The sequence below is a fragment of the Cucurbita pepo genome, chromosome LG13, assembly GCF_002806865.2.
Source record: "Cucurbita pepo subsp. pepo cultivar mu-cu-16 chromosome LG13, ASM280686v2, whole genome shotgun sequence".
NCBI lineage: Eukaryota > Viridiplantae > Streptophyta > Magnoliopsida > Cucurbitales > Cucurbitaceae > Cucurbita > Cucurbita pepo.
In genome coordinates, this window is record NC_036650.1 from 441,300 (window position 1) to 456,470 (window position 15,171).

Consider the following 15,171-nt stretch of genomic DNA (forward strand, 5'->3'; position numbering starts at 1 on the left):
AAAAAAAAAAAAAAAAAAAAAAAAAAAAAAAAAAAAAAAAAAAAAAAAAAAAAAAAAAAAGAATTCTAACTACTTTAACCACAGTCGGATAAAGAGATCAAATACAAAATTAGAATAAATGTCCTAAATCATCAATAAGGGTGGCAATGAATATTGGGAATTGAGTTTTGGTCCCAACTGGACAAGAACCCCCAATGGCAGAATGAACTAATTCAAAAGGGTACCCTTGTTGGCTTATCGATCTAGGGATCTAACTGTGATGGAATTTAGAAAACTGACATGAGTCTCAATTTGATGAAGACAAGTATGAAACTGTGGCCAAAGCTTTCTTAGCATTGAAAGAGAGGATGACCTCAATGACAATAAGCATCAAAAAGAGGATAGACAACAGCTTTTTGTTCTTGATGATCAAACATGTCCTTCACTAATCATCTAACTAATAACTAGAATACAATGAAACACAAAAAATAAGATAAAGGGTGAGTTTACTAACATATATCAAATAAAAGAAAAGTTCAAGTAAATGTAGAATAGACGATAAAAAAGAGATGGAGTTAGATATTTTATGCCAGATCCAAGAACAGAAGATTTTACTTNAGACAACAGCTTTTTGTTCTTGATGATCAAACATGTCCTTCACTAATCATCTAACTAATAACTAGAATACAATGAAACACAAAAAATAAGATAAAGGGTGAGTTTACTAACATATATCAAATAAAAGAAAAGTTCAAGTAAATGTAGAATAGACGATAAAAAAGAGATGGAGTTAGATATTTTATGCCAGATCCAAGAACAGAAGATTTTACTTCTATCTTCTAAAGTTTCATTAACAAGAGATGTAGACGACGAAGAGTGAAAAGTAAATTGGGATTACCTGTCTCATGAATGATATAACTAGAGTTTGTGACCCATTTGTTAGAGGATGAAAAGAAGACAATGATTCAATGTTACCTAACCTTGCAATGGTTGTGACAAGTGTAAGCACAGATGATGAGGAGGATGATACTTTTGATGATTCAAATACTGTTGAAGGTTAGAAAACGTGTCTATAGAATTAAAAAATGGCTTCTTAGATGAATAATGGATGGATTGAGTCCTTGATTGAACCACACAAAGAGGTATGAGGTATGCAAAACGTATTACCTTCAAAATAAGTTGATATGATCCAAGACATCTCAATCATATAGTATGAACTTCAAGGAAGATAAGTTTCATTTATTCTTAGATGGTAACAAATTTTGGGTGGATCATAATTCAAAGTTATGGTATTTCATTAATGTATTTTAAGATTTTTTATTTACTTTAAGGTTATATTTACATAATAGCTAATTATGGTCAAAGTATGAAAGTTACAACTATTGAAATGCCTCATGGAAGGTCAAAAGTTTTTTTTAGGCTATATAAAGCCATGTATGTTTTCTTTGTAAAGGAGACTTGAAAAATGTAGCAAAAAGATGCTTTCTTTTAGCCCAAGGCTAAGTTTCTTTGCAATTCTATGTAGTTTAGGTTGCATGCTTAGAATCATTCGAGCTTGATTTGATCAATCTTGCTTGTGAAATGATTCAAATTTTAAACGAGTGGTCTTGCCTTGAGATGATATTCAATAAGGTAATCCAAATCTTATTTTCCCTTGGGATGATTTCTTATCGTTTTGAGGTTCTTGGATATTTAGATCTAAAGGTCTTATTCTTCATCAAGGTTGCTAGATCACATCCACAAGAGTTGCAATCATTTGGAATGAAATCAACTTGATTCTGGTTTTAGCATTTGTGAACTATGGGTTTACATATCCAAAGCGTTTACGAGGGTTCTTAGATTCAAGTGACTAGGGTTACCATATCACAAGTAGTCATCTACACTCCGAAAGTCGTTTGGGTTAGTACATTGACAACATTTTAACCAAATCTCATGAAAATCTATGTCCAATTCATAAAATGTTGGACTATTTTTTTCCCCCTTTTTGTGCTGTACTAGTTTTAAGCCATTTGCTTATCTCTTAATCATATCAAAATAGCCAAAGGCATTCAATTGTGAGCCCATGGTGATGCTTCAATCAATTCTTTGTCAATATTCTCACACCCGGAAATCGAGAACATAAATCCAGTTGCCTAAACAAAACATGTATGTGAAGATATTTTTAAACTTTATTTTGTGTGTCCATTGGTTATGTTCCTTTCATTTGTAAACCTCTTAATAATATTTTTATGATGGGCTTACACATTCTCCCCGATAACACTTGCTAATTAATGCTATAGTGGATGCTTAGCTTACAAATGCAATAAAAGATGATTATAATTTATTTTTTCATCCTTTTGCAGGAGATGGTGATAGAAACATGATATTGGGTAGGGGTTTTTTTGTTACTCCTTCAGATTCTGTTGCAATTATTGCAGCTTATGCACAGGAGGCGATTCCATATTTCAAGAATGGTCCTAAGGTATGGAATGCTCATTTTTCATTTCTCAAGAACTTCAATGGTGGGGGACTTTTAAAAAGGTTTTTTTGCAAAATGCACTTCAAGTATTCCTGGATGAGTTTTGAGTTTACTTCAAAAAAAGGTAAAAAGGTTTAATAACCTTTCTCAATTATAGGGGCTAGCTCGTTCGATGCCAACAAGTGGAGCACTTGATCGTGTAGCTGAAAAGCTCAATCTGCCATTTTTCGAGGTTCCTACTGGCTGGAAATTCTTTGGTAACCTTATGGATGCTGGGAAATTGTCAATATGCGGGGAGGAGAGTTTCGGAACAGGTTCCGATCATATCCGTGAGAAGGATGGCATATGGTAACAGTCTACATTCACTTTAAAACACAGCTATGTTTGTGTCAGGTGCTCCTTTTGGTGGAGGGAAACCAAAAAGAATTGATGTAAGCAGGAAAGATACAAGGAACTACCAGGAATATATGTCAATAATCTCATATAGCAGAACAAATTAATTCTATGTTTTCTGGACAGGATATATTATCTACTAACAGAAATTATCAGAGCCCTTGACTGTTTAGTAGTAGATTTGTTCAAATACTGATATTATATCCTCGAGCAGTACATTGGAAAAAAACCACCATCTAGTTCGTTTCTTTTTCTACTTTGTGGTTTTGCTTCTGTTCATACCAGTTGATATTGGAACTTCAAATTAGTAAATTTTCTAGCAAGATGGTATGGTTTTATACCCATGCTAGTTACAACATGAAATGATTTAAGACTTTATCGTGATAGGGCTGTGCTGGCTTGGCTTTCTATAATTGCATTCCGCAACAAAGACAAGAAAGTTGGGGAGAAGTTGACCTCAGTGTCAGATGTTGTGAAGGAACATTGGGCTATTTATGGAAGGAACTTCTTTTCAAGATATGACTATGAAGTAAGATTAACATGAGTTGGTGTTCTGATTGTGTTACTGTAATTAGCCAGTTTTTCACTGCTTCATTTCTTATCTTTGAATATGTTCAGGAATGTGAGTCGGAAGGTGCTAATAAGATGATGAGTCACCTTGGAGATCTCGTCAGTAAAAGCAAGTCTGGTGACAAGTATGGTAAGTTTATGGTTAATTTATAAGTTTGGTCCTTAAACTTTTAGGAACATATTTATTTGATGCTTGGGAGAACTATTCAAGTTATATTCCCTCAACACCAAATTACAATATTTCAAAGAAAAATACAGAAAAGGAAACTTGCTAAATAAATGTAAGATTAATGAAGATTAAATTATTTCACAAAAAAGTAATAAATCTACACTTCCCTCCAAGCCGAGTTGTATATAGAATACAAGCTTAAAAAATTGTCCTTGGAAATGCTCCGTGAGAATGTCAACAATTTAATAACGAGATGAAACACAGGTTAATTTCATTATATTACTATTGATCTTCTCAAAGGTGAACTGACGATCAATCTGTACACTTCTTTCTATCATAATGCATAGGATTCTTTGCAATACTGATGGCAGGTTAACTGTCACAAAACATTTTTGCTTTATTCTGAGTACCCAATTTTCAGTTCTGTTAAAAGTTTCTGAATCCACATTCAGTTACAGATTAATAATGTAAGAGCTCTGTATTTATCTTCTGCAATACTTCTTGCTACTACGATTTGTTTTTTACTTCTTTTTAAGTGACCAAGTTATCCCAAAATAGGTAAATAGCTAGTTATTGATTTCGGATTGTTAATTCTCCAAGTCAACAAGCATCAAAGTAGAGTTGTACTAGTTTTTTTTAATGATTTTCTATTTACAAGAATGTCCTAATTTGACACACATTTTCTCCCAGGATCAAATAGACATAAGTTGCGAGTTTAAAACTTATAATTTACCCTAGGTTTATTGAAAACATCTTAGAAACTGTCATTTGTCATGTTCTCATTGCAATGATTGTTTTTGCTAACACTCTTGCAGGAAGTTATGTCCTCCAATTTGCAGATGACTTTTCGTATACTGACCCTGTAAGTTTTGTCAAATGAAAATTTACTGTATTTCCTAGTCTTAGCTCTTGCTTTCACTGCTTCAAATTTATCCATTGCTGAATTTATTTAATTCAATGTCGAGTATGTTCAGGTTGATGGAAGTGTGGCATCAAAACAAGGTGTTCGTTTTGTTTTTTCAGATGGATCAAGGATAATATACCGTTTATCTGTATGTTCTTGTTTTCCTCTTTTTTCTATTCTTTCTTAACGTAGGACATTGTGATCCATTGTTGAGAATTTTTATAAAAGTTATTTAAAAAATGACCTGTTTAAGTTTCACGTTTTACAGGGAACTGGTTCAGCAGGGGCTACTGTAAGAATATACATTGAGCAGTTTGAACCGGACACTTCTAAACATGATGTGGATGCCCAAACATCTCTAAAACCATTAATAGGTTTGTTTAATGCCCCATCAAACAATAACCTTTTTCAATTATTTATTTATTTTCTTCCTTTTCGTCATGTTGTAGATTTGGCATTATCTTTGTCCAAGCTGGAGGAGTTCACTGGGAGGGAGAAACCGACAGTCATCACCTAAGAGAACAAGCTCATAATCTATAGACTGGCTCAGGCTCCACTAGATGGAGGTCGGCTCTTCCATCCCTTGCCCAGCCTAGGGCCATGCTTGCTTATATTTAAATTTTGGTCGATTTTAGTAAATTTATCTCTGCAGAATAAGTAGCTTACTCATGTAAAATTTGACAGAACATCAACATTTGAAATAAATAATATTTTCAATTTTCACAATCTCTGACTGAGTTGTAGATGTCTTCAATAAAATTTTGCCTCATTTGCTATGAAAATAGGACTGTTTTTTACTTGGTAGTTTCTTTAGTGAACTGTCACCTACCAAACCTTGTAACTGAACCACAGGATGTGCCTGTAGTCTTCACATGGACTGCTTTCATTACTACTGACAATTTAGAAGGATTGAATCGGCCTTTGGTTGGTTGGTCTAAACCAACAATTAATGAGGTTATGAACTCGTAGATCAATTTGCATCACGTGTTCATATCATACAGGTTGGTGGAATAATCTAAGACTTCTCCTATATTCACTCTAAAAGTTAAAACAAAACCATTGCTTGAGAACACAACGAAGAGCAAGTTCTTGTCATTAAAAAACATCATTTGTCCTCTGCCTACATTAACGGTGATGGGATATTGTACCATAAGACATGAAAAACTGAAAATTAATCCATGCATTTATTTAGATCAGCTCTTTTGCTTGTTTCTTCCAGCTGTTTGATATTGCGAACTTTTTTATTTGGCAGCAATGATACTCCTACCTTGAAAAGTGGTTTTGGCCTAACTTATGAACTGCAAGACATCATTTTAATTGTCTTCCATTAGTGTTGAGCTTAAGATTGTTTTTACACATTATGAGAATCATCAAATGGAAGGAATCCATAATTTCGAACCCACACTTATAGGTAGAACTCCAAAATGATATCTATTCTAGCCGTGACCCTAGGGAACTCTCATGTATCTCTACAAATCAAAGTAAATTATAGAGCTGGAACATGAAAGCCATGGCCAAAGGATGATTTGTATTGTAATTAAGAACTAGATCTTTCATAATGCTGGACTCCAAAGTGGTTGATTCTTGGTTTTATTGCTGATGATGTAAACATGAATGTCAAATTAACCTATAGATCCCAACTGAAGTGATCAGTGGCCTTGAGAAAGTAATTTGAGATAATTACATAGTTATGTTGTCACATTCTGGAAAAAAAATACATGATGAGAATATAAATTCTCATTAGAACTATTATTTTTTATCTTGTTAAATGAAGATTGATTACTAGGTTGACTATGTGTGTTCATAGGGAAAGCCTTACCCTAGAAAGCATTGGCACCAAAGATGATGAGAGTTTTGGGACCCATTTGTTTCTGTTGAAATTAGTGTGGTTTGGTACTGAAGAACAATGGCAACATTTTGAGCATACTTAGTGTAGGATACTTCATTTTCAGCAGACATGATGCATTATTTAAGTTGAAACTAAGCTAAGGGATCATCCTTTTGATGTGATAACAATCAACTTCGGCCCTATGTGGGAAAAAAAAAAAAAAACAGTATCAAAATTGGATTGTCTCTGCCCCCCATTTGTTAGATAATCAATATACATATTTGTATGGCAGACCCACCCAACCTTTGATTGGAAAGCAAAGCATACAAAGTTAAAGAGCAATCTTGTAGTGGATAGTAAAAGGAATTCAACAGTTCTTGTCCTAATTTTGTCACTAATTTGAAAAGCTAAGCTAACATCCAACTTCGTTGGTCAATCAGTTTTTCATGGGATTTTTCCTTTTAGAGGGAACTCTTTGTACGGGGTTTGATCTGCATGATATTGTGTGTGACAACTCCTCCATCATGTTAGTTGCCTTCGTAGATGGACCTTGATGTGTCTTCCATCTCTTCCCCCACCACATGTTCCCTGTCTTCTTGTGACCAAGAATTGAGTTAACTTTTTTCTCGTATTTCTTTTATTTTACTTTTTAAACAAATGCTGGATGGATATATTTTGTCTGCCAAAGTATATACGATATATCACTCAGAATATCTCTTTCAACTTATAAATGTTACTTACCCTGAAATTCTTCGTTGCATTTCTTTGAGAATTATTCTATGTTGTTGGAGTACATGTTATTCCACTATGTTTCTGCCTGACCTATTTATGAAATGCTATTATTACCGATCAAGAATATGTTCTATAGGTGCTTTTGGCATGGCCTAATATACTTTTTTGCCTGGACTCGTAATGCATTTCGTATGTGCTATGGGGAATAATCAAAACTACTTGGTGAGTAAGCACTTGTAGATTACTTTTTGTTGAGAATTGTTGGGAGGGAGTCCCGCGTTGGCTAATTAAGGGAATAATCGTGGGTTTATAAGTAAGGAATACTATCTCTATTAGTATGAGCTCTTTTGAGGAAATCAAAAGTGTAGAACTAGTGCTTAAGGTGGACAATATCATACCATTGTAGAGATCTGTGATTCTTAACACTTTTGACTCTAGTGCTTAAGGAATGATGTGTAATCACTTCTATGGTTGTAGAACTAGACATTAGGACGATGTTGTATCAGTAAAGCAACTTTTTACTAAATTGTTTACCATCAATGTAGGTTCCGTTAAAGCCATGTACTTTGAAAGAACTCTCGATCAAATGGCGAAGAGTGAGTTTTTTTTAGATGCTTGAAAGTACATTTTGAAACTTGTAAGATGTTTGTTGACACAGGAGAAATTGAATTGCACATAGAGAATCACAAAGTCTTCAAATGCGATGTGATGTAAATGGTAAATGGAGTGTGGCCACGATGCAGTAAGTGCGCCATTAGACCATTTTATTGACATTTGAAGGGACATATAACTGATGGAACAAAATAGAAACTCCTTTAACTTATCCAAGTGCTCTAACACACAGTTTTCCATTACGATTATGATCTATTCCATTTGGATTGTGGCAGTGATTTATTTGACATAGGAACTAGTTTAGGAATCTATTAAACACTTTATAAAATTTATTGACAAAATAGGCACAAATTTAAAAGATCATGGACTAAAGTGTCGTTTAACCCGGAAGAAATTGACCAAAAACTTTTGGGGTCATTTTGTTATTGAACTATTGCAGGTATTATTAGGAATTACAGCGGTATATAAATCGACGAAAATGATTTATTCGATATTATGGATGACTGGTTACGGAGGGACCGTTTCGTTTTTGTAGGTTGGTCCGGTCTATTGCTCTTTCCTTGTGCCTATTTTGCTGTAGGAGGTTGATCTACAGGTACAACCTTTATAACTTCATGGTAAACCTATGGATTGACAAGTTCCTATTTGGAAGGATGCAACTTATTAATCGCCGCAGTTTCGACTCCTACTAATAGTTCAGCACACTCTTTGTTGTTACTATGGAGTCCTGAAGCACAAGGAGATTTTACTCGTAAGTTTGAAAGTGTGGTTATACTTGGATCGATCTCAGGGCGCTCATTCCAAACCAGTTTTGAAACATTAAGAAGAGGTATGATACTAAAATCTAGCCTATTAAAGTATTTAGATTATTTACAAAAATTTAGTAATTTTTTTATTTTATATAAAATTAGCAAATTTGAATAATTGAGTGAATGATGTTATTACTAGACAAGTCACTCAACAAATGGGTGGCCATTTATGCTATTGAAGAGAAAAGTGGTGGTCAGTATGTTTGCCCATTTCTTTACAAAGTCTTTCACATAAGAAAAAAATGATGGAGCAACCAAAAAGCAAGGCCATCTTTTGTTGGATAATGAAAGATATTGAAGTGTTGCATATTTTCAACATGCCACTCTCTTTCTTCACCTATACTTGTCAATCTATTTACTTTTTTTATAACCCACTTAGTAATTATTGATTATTTTTTATGTTTTAAGTATAGAACTCGAAAGAGAGGAGGCACTCCTTCTCCCGAAGTTACGGGGCTATTTTGCCGAGTTTCTTAGAGAGAGTTGTCTCGCGCCCTTAGGTATTCTCTATCTACCCACCTGTGTCAGTTTCGGGTATAGGTACCCTTTTGTTGAAGGTCGTTCGAGCTTTTCCTGAGAGTTTGATTATTCAAATCGGATTGGAAAGATAATTTTGCGGTTATAACACTTATTGTGAATGAATGAAACCTATGATTGGAAAGCAATGGAAATAAAACCAATGGTTCAATAGCAAAATAGAGCTTAGAAGTCCACGTGAGTAAGATATTAACATCACTGAATGAATGAAAAATAGGTTAGTTGACAAGCTGTGTTGTGAGATCTCACATCGGTTAGAGAGGGAAACGAAGCATTTCTTATAAGGGTGTTCTTAACAGACGCATTTTAAAAACCGTGAGGCTGATGGCGATACGTAACGAACCAAAGTGACAATCTCTATTAGTGGTGGCCTTGAGCTTACAAATGATATCAGAGATAGTTACCGGACGGTGTGCCAGCGAGGACGTTGGGCCCCCTTATAAGGTTGTGAAAACCTCTCCTTATTAGACCAATTTTAAAAGGCAATACGTAATGAGTCAGAGCGGATAACATATACTAACGATGAACTTTGTTGTTACAAATGGGAGCCTCATTTAGCTAGAGAGCTTATTATTGAGTTGACAACAAACATAAGCAATTTCAATAGTACTCTCAAGACTTCTGAAATAGCATTGAGAGCTTTATAGGAAAATTAGTCCATGTTACATAAGGGTGTGAAAACTTCTCCCTATAAAACGCGTTATAAAAACTTTGAAGAAAAGCTTGAAAGAGAAAACTCAAAGAGGACAATATATGTTAGCGGTTCTCTTAGGCCGAAAAGGACAATATTTGATAGCGGTAGGCTTGAGCCGTTACAATAAAAGCCTTATAAAAAACCTTAAAACTAACATAAACAAGCGTAAGAAATAGTTCGTAGGGTAGATTCTTAGCAGGATGCTATGTTTTAAGTTTTCGTAGGGTAGAGCTCGAAAAGATAGTTCTAACAATTTTTTAACGACTCATGTTTAAGATTTAGATCTAGATTCGAAATCTAGATTCAGCATTTGATGACCTCGGCATTCCCTTACGACATGACCATGTTACCTACTCTTCGCTTCTAAAGAGTGAAGACTATCCCCGTAAACTAACACGAGTCACTCCAGCATGTTTTGTTTTCACTCACATGCATCCTAAGAAAATTTCTAAGAGGTCACCCAACATTAATATGCTCCAAATAAAGCATGTTTATCAACGAAGTTCTTATGGTTGAGCCACCGAAAAAAGAAGGTGCACTATATCTGTAAGAGTTCTGAAATTCATTTCAAACCCGATTCTTGCTAAGAAACCGACACAACATGTAAGTGTTATTAGCAAGTAAGAAAACGATTAATCATTGTAGAACACCAACCGAATGAATGTGTAAAGTTCCATACAATTTCAGTTCAAAATTAGGTCAGCTACTTATGAATCATCTCGACAGACACATTCAACTAACAAACATCAACGGTATATTATTTTGATTGGATATGTTATTTCGATTGTAGGTATAATTATTCAAGATGTTCGGTATATATATATATAAACAACTCAAGTTCACTGCTAGCAAATATTGTTTGCTTTGACTCGTTACATATCACAGTTAATGTCGCAATTTTAAAGCACCTCTACTAGGAAGAAGTTTCCACATCTTTACCAGGAATGTTTCGTTCCCCTCTATTGGAATATATTTTATATAGCCATAATCAGTTAGGATTTTACATTTGATATATTTTATCTTATCTTCCGAATTTGGTTAGTAGAATATTTTATCTTATTTTTAGGATTTAGTTTGTAGTTTGGTTGGGAACATTACTGAAAATCGGACTTTCGATCCCACTTATGTTTCTCATTCATAACATGGTATCAGAGCATCATTCTCAACACCCTCTACAACCAATGTGGGATCTCACAATCTACCCTTTTGGGGGCCAGCGTCTTCGCTAGCACACCGCCTAATATCTGGCTTGACCTGTTATATATATATACGCTAGAATGAAATGAAAGGGCATAGAGACAGGTGGGTAACCAAAAGGTGATGAAAAAAATTGCGTAATTGAATGGCTAAAAATGAAGCTTGCAGATACATTAATGATAACACTATGAAGAAATAATGTGGATTCAGAGAGATTTTGTTGTTTTTTTAAGAAAAAAACATGTTTTGTTTGTCCAATTCTGTGGATTTTATTTCATCCAACCATATCATATGTTGTGTACTCTGTCATATCTTTTCTGATTTGAATCACTCCATGATTTGAAAACCCACTAAGTTAAGACTTAAGAGTGTTTAATTCAATCAAATCATGCTTTAAAGCTCTAATCATATGAAGATTCCTCATGTTTTTAGGCCTTAAATTCAAGGTTTTGTAGATTTTCTTTTGTTTTCCTGTTTCCCTAGTTCAATTGGAGGGTGACGGTGACGGTGATATGATATCCACTCTAATACCTGTCTTGAACTAATAAAGATCTCGTGTCATTTACTTATAAGAAAAATAAAGTGTAAAAATCAGTTCACGTGATGACGCTATGTGAAAGTCAGTGATATGATATACACTCTAAAGTCTCAAGCCAATAAATATGTTGTATCGTTTACTTATAAGAAGAATAAAATGTAATGACCAGTTCACGTGAGGACGTTTTGTGAAAGGGAGATCATTAACCTATTTTTGCTATTTTACAAAATAACATAACTCAGGTGGTATGATATCCACTTTAAAGCCTCGAGATAATAAAGACGTTGTGTCATCTACTTATAAGAAGAATAAAGTGTAAAAACCAATTTACGTGAGGATGTTTTGTGAAGGGGAAATAATTGACATATAATATAATTCGGTGATATGATATACGCTTTAAAGCCTCAAGCCAAGAAATATGTTGTATCGTTTACTTATAAGAAGATAAAGTGTAATGACTAGTTCACGTGAGGACGTTTCGTGAAAAGGAGATCATTAACCTATTTTTTTTTTTCTATTTCACAAAATAACATAACCCGGTAGTATGATATCCACTTTAAAGCCTCGAGCCAATAAAGATATTGTTTCATCTACTTATAAGAAGAATTAGTGTAAAGACCAGTTCATGTGAGGACGTTTTGTAAAAGGAAAATAATTGACATATAATATAACTCAGTGATATGATATACGCTCTAAAGCTCGAGCCAATAAATATGTTGTATCGTTTACTTATAAGAACAATAAAGTGTAATGACCCGTTCACGTGAGGACGTTTCGTGAAAAGGAGATCATTAACCTATTTTTTCTTATTTCACAATGATATCCACTTTAAAACCTTGAGCCAATAAAGACATTGTGTCATCTACCTATAATAAGAATAAAGTGTACAGATCAGTTCACGAGAGAACGTTTCGTGAAAAGATCATTTTTACCATCGTTGTTGAGTAGAGAAATCTTGTCGACTATTGACGATTTCATCAAGATCTAAGAAAGAAAAAAACAACGATCTTGTACGATTATTATTCACCTAAAGATTCAAACAGCTTCCTATTGGGTATAGATATTTTGTGAGATAATATATGATAGAAGTTGAAAGGATTGAGAGACAGACATATAGTACAATGTTTTTGGTAAGCTAAATTTTTGTTGTTTTTAATGATGTTCATACAGACAACGTAGGATGGATTGGCGTTGTTTGTTGAGGGTTTGTAGTTGGAGAATGGGAGAACCGACAACGTTCACTATAGACAGTACCTTGCTTTCATTATCGTTTTTCATATCATTCAAACGCATTCAAAAGCTTTCCCCAGATTTTCTTCCCTTAGGAAAGATCTCATTCATTTCAAACATATATATTTGCTTGTCTTTTTCTATGTTTTTTTTTTCTTTTTTTTCTTTTCTTTTAAGTAGATCGAGAAAGATAATAAAAGTTCAATCTTTCATTAGGTCGACATCACAATCTTAAAAGAGATTCCGAGCTTCACAGATGAGATAAAAGAGTTCAACAAATGAACGGTGGATAGGAGTGTATACGGGTTGAGTTGGGAAAATCTTTTGGATCAATATGAAATTTCGAGTTGGTGGGGTTAGTAACCCGAGCAACTCGGATAGAGTTCACGACCCAATCCAACCCTCTCTTTTTTAATAGGGTTGGGTGAGTTGAGTTGGGAGAATCTTTTGGATCAATCTGAAATTTCGAGTTGGTTGGGTTAGTAACTTGAGTAACCTGAATAGAGTTCACGACCCAATCCAACCCTTTATTATTATTATTATTTTTTTTTGTAGGATTGGGTGGATTGAGTTGGGAAAATCTTTTGGATCAATCTAAAATTTCAGTTAGTTGGGTTAGTAACCCAAACAACCCGAATTGAGTTTACAACCCTAACCAATCCTCTATTATCGGGTAGGGTTGGGTTGTCGGGTTGTTCTTTCTTTAAAAAAATTATTTTGAAAAAATTCTATTTATTCACAATACATGTTACATTAATAACTAAAATCTCATAAAACTCAAATATTAAACATTCACAAGTTACAATGTATCATATACATTGGTTACATACGTCAAATATTTTTTTATTTTCATACTAATTTTAAAAGTAGAATAGGGTAAGGTTGGGTTGTAATTCTATTTTTGGATTGGTTGGGTTGACCGATCAAAAAAATGTCAACCAGCGAATCAACTTGAATTTGTCCGTTTTTCAAAAATTCAACCTAACAGTACAAATCGAAAAAAATCTAATCTAACCCAACCTTTATTGTTTGAATTGGGTAGTCTAAGTTGGTCAAGTTTCTTCGATCATGTGAACACCTCTAACGGTGAGCATCTCTCATTAGTTTTTCTTTATTTGAGTTCAGCCACACATGGCGTTGAAGAATTTCCATCTCTAACATTTTGGTTACAGTTATATACTTAAATCAGTTGTACTATGCTCAAGTTGACAAACAATAACACATCAGGTTGTAAATTATGACATGTTTTTATAAGTAAAGACATAAAATCAATAGAGAACTAAGGGAGAACAACGTGTAATTCTTCGAGTAAGTTTCTAAGAAATGGGTAAAAATTTCGAGTTTTCCTCTCTTGGATACCTTTTTAGCTCGACCTCCATGAGAGCGATCCGTCATAATTGTTCGAGAAAGAGTTCAAATTGTTACTCAAGGGATGGTGTTTAAAGGACATTATGGTCATAAGTTGTATAGGCATATGGTTGGATGTCCTTTTGGTATTAATTTTCTATATTTAGAAAGTAAGTTGATTTATTAAAACCCTCCTTTTTGTTTGTGTTTCTATTTTTAGAAAATAGTGTTCATGTATTAACCAAACTTTCAATGATCCAACCCTCTAATTATTAAAATTTGATCTTGGGTTCGGTTTACAATTACCTTAACATCTACAAAAATTTATTCATAAATAAATTAATCCCACATTTTAAAAATATATTACAAAATATACGTTTCTAATTGTGTCTCATCTAATTCTCTGAAAACACACTTACCCATCCAAACGAATAACTCACGTGCCTAAATTAGAAATGCCTTGGCTGTCCCTTCATAAGGTCGCCATGTAAGGCCTTGACCCTCTCGTGGGTCGGTTATTTGGCCTTTGGTCAATCTCTCGAGAAGTTGGCCGTGCCATACACATTGCGTTGGCTCAATCTTTATAAACGAACCCAACCTTGGCATCTTACCCACCATCCATTATGCTTGATCTCGACTTATTTACCTGTCTTTAGACTTCACAGTTCTTTACAATTTTCGAACACAATCGAGTTAGCTATATTCACTCATAACATAGTTAGGTGATCAAACATCTACTCTTTTATTCTAGAGATAATGTTCAAATTTCTATACCATATTGTATGTAAAAAAACTAATAATAATAAGCAATAGGAGCTTGAATCTAAAATTCAAGTGAATACTAATAATAAACGATTGGAATCGTATTCCTTACAAGGGTGTGAAAACCTCTTTCTAATAGACGCATTCTACAACTGTGAGGTTGATGACGATACGTAACGGGCCAAAGAAGACAATAACTGCTAGTAGTGGGCTTGAGCTGTTACAAATGGTATCAGAGCTAGACACTAGGCGGTGTGTCATCAAGGACAATAGACCCTTGTTAAGGATATTTAGTACAAAATTATAGTTTACCATATATATATCATATTTCATATTTTATTACGAGGCAAATATCGAGATATTTGTTTCTTACCATAGGTATCTTTCCATTTATTATTCTTTCCATATTCTT

At 34.0% G+C, this 15,171-nt stretch overlaps 1 protein-coding gene across 1 annotated transcript in view; it reads left to right on the forward strand.

Annotated features, from left to right (window-relative positions):
- The window catches only part of LOC111808702 (phosphoglucomutase, chloroplastic-like), a 14,253-nt gene extending 9,052 nt beyond the window's left edge, over positions 1-5,201 (forward strand). Inside the window, exons 14-21 of the mRNA XM_023694845.1 lie at positions 2,322-2,440; positions 2,595-2,785; positions 3,218-3,359; positions 3,449-3,530; positions 4,385-4,431; positions 4,544-4,621; positions 4,742-4,847; positions 4,923-5,201. Coding sequence (XP_023550613.1) covers positions 2,322-2,440; positions 2,595-2,785; positions 3,218-3,359; positions 3,449-3,530; positions 4,385-4,431; positions 4,544-4,621; positions 4,742-4,847; positions 4,923-4,990 — 833 coding nt within the window. The 3' untranslated portion in view covers positions 4,991-5,201. The remainder of the gene's footprint in view (positions 1-2,321; positions 2,441-2,594; positions 2,786-3,217; positions 3,360-3,448; positions 3,531-4,384; positions 4,432-4,543; positions 4,622-4,741; positions 4,848-4,922) is intronic.
- The last annotated feature ends 9,970 nt before the right edge of the window (positions 5,202-15,171 follow it).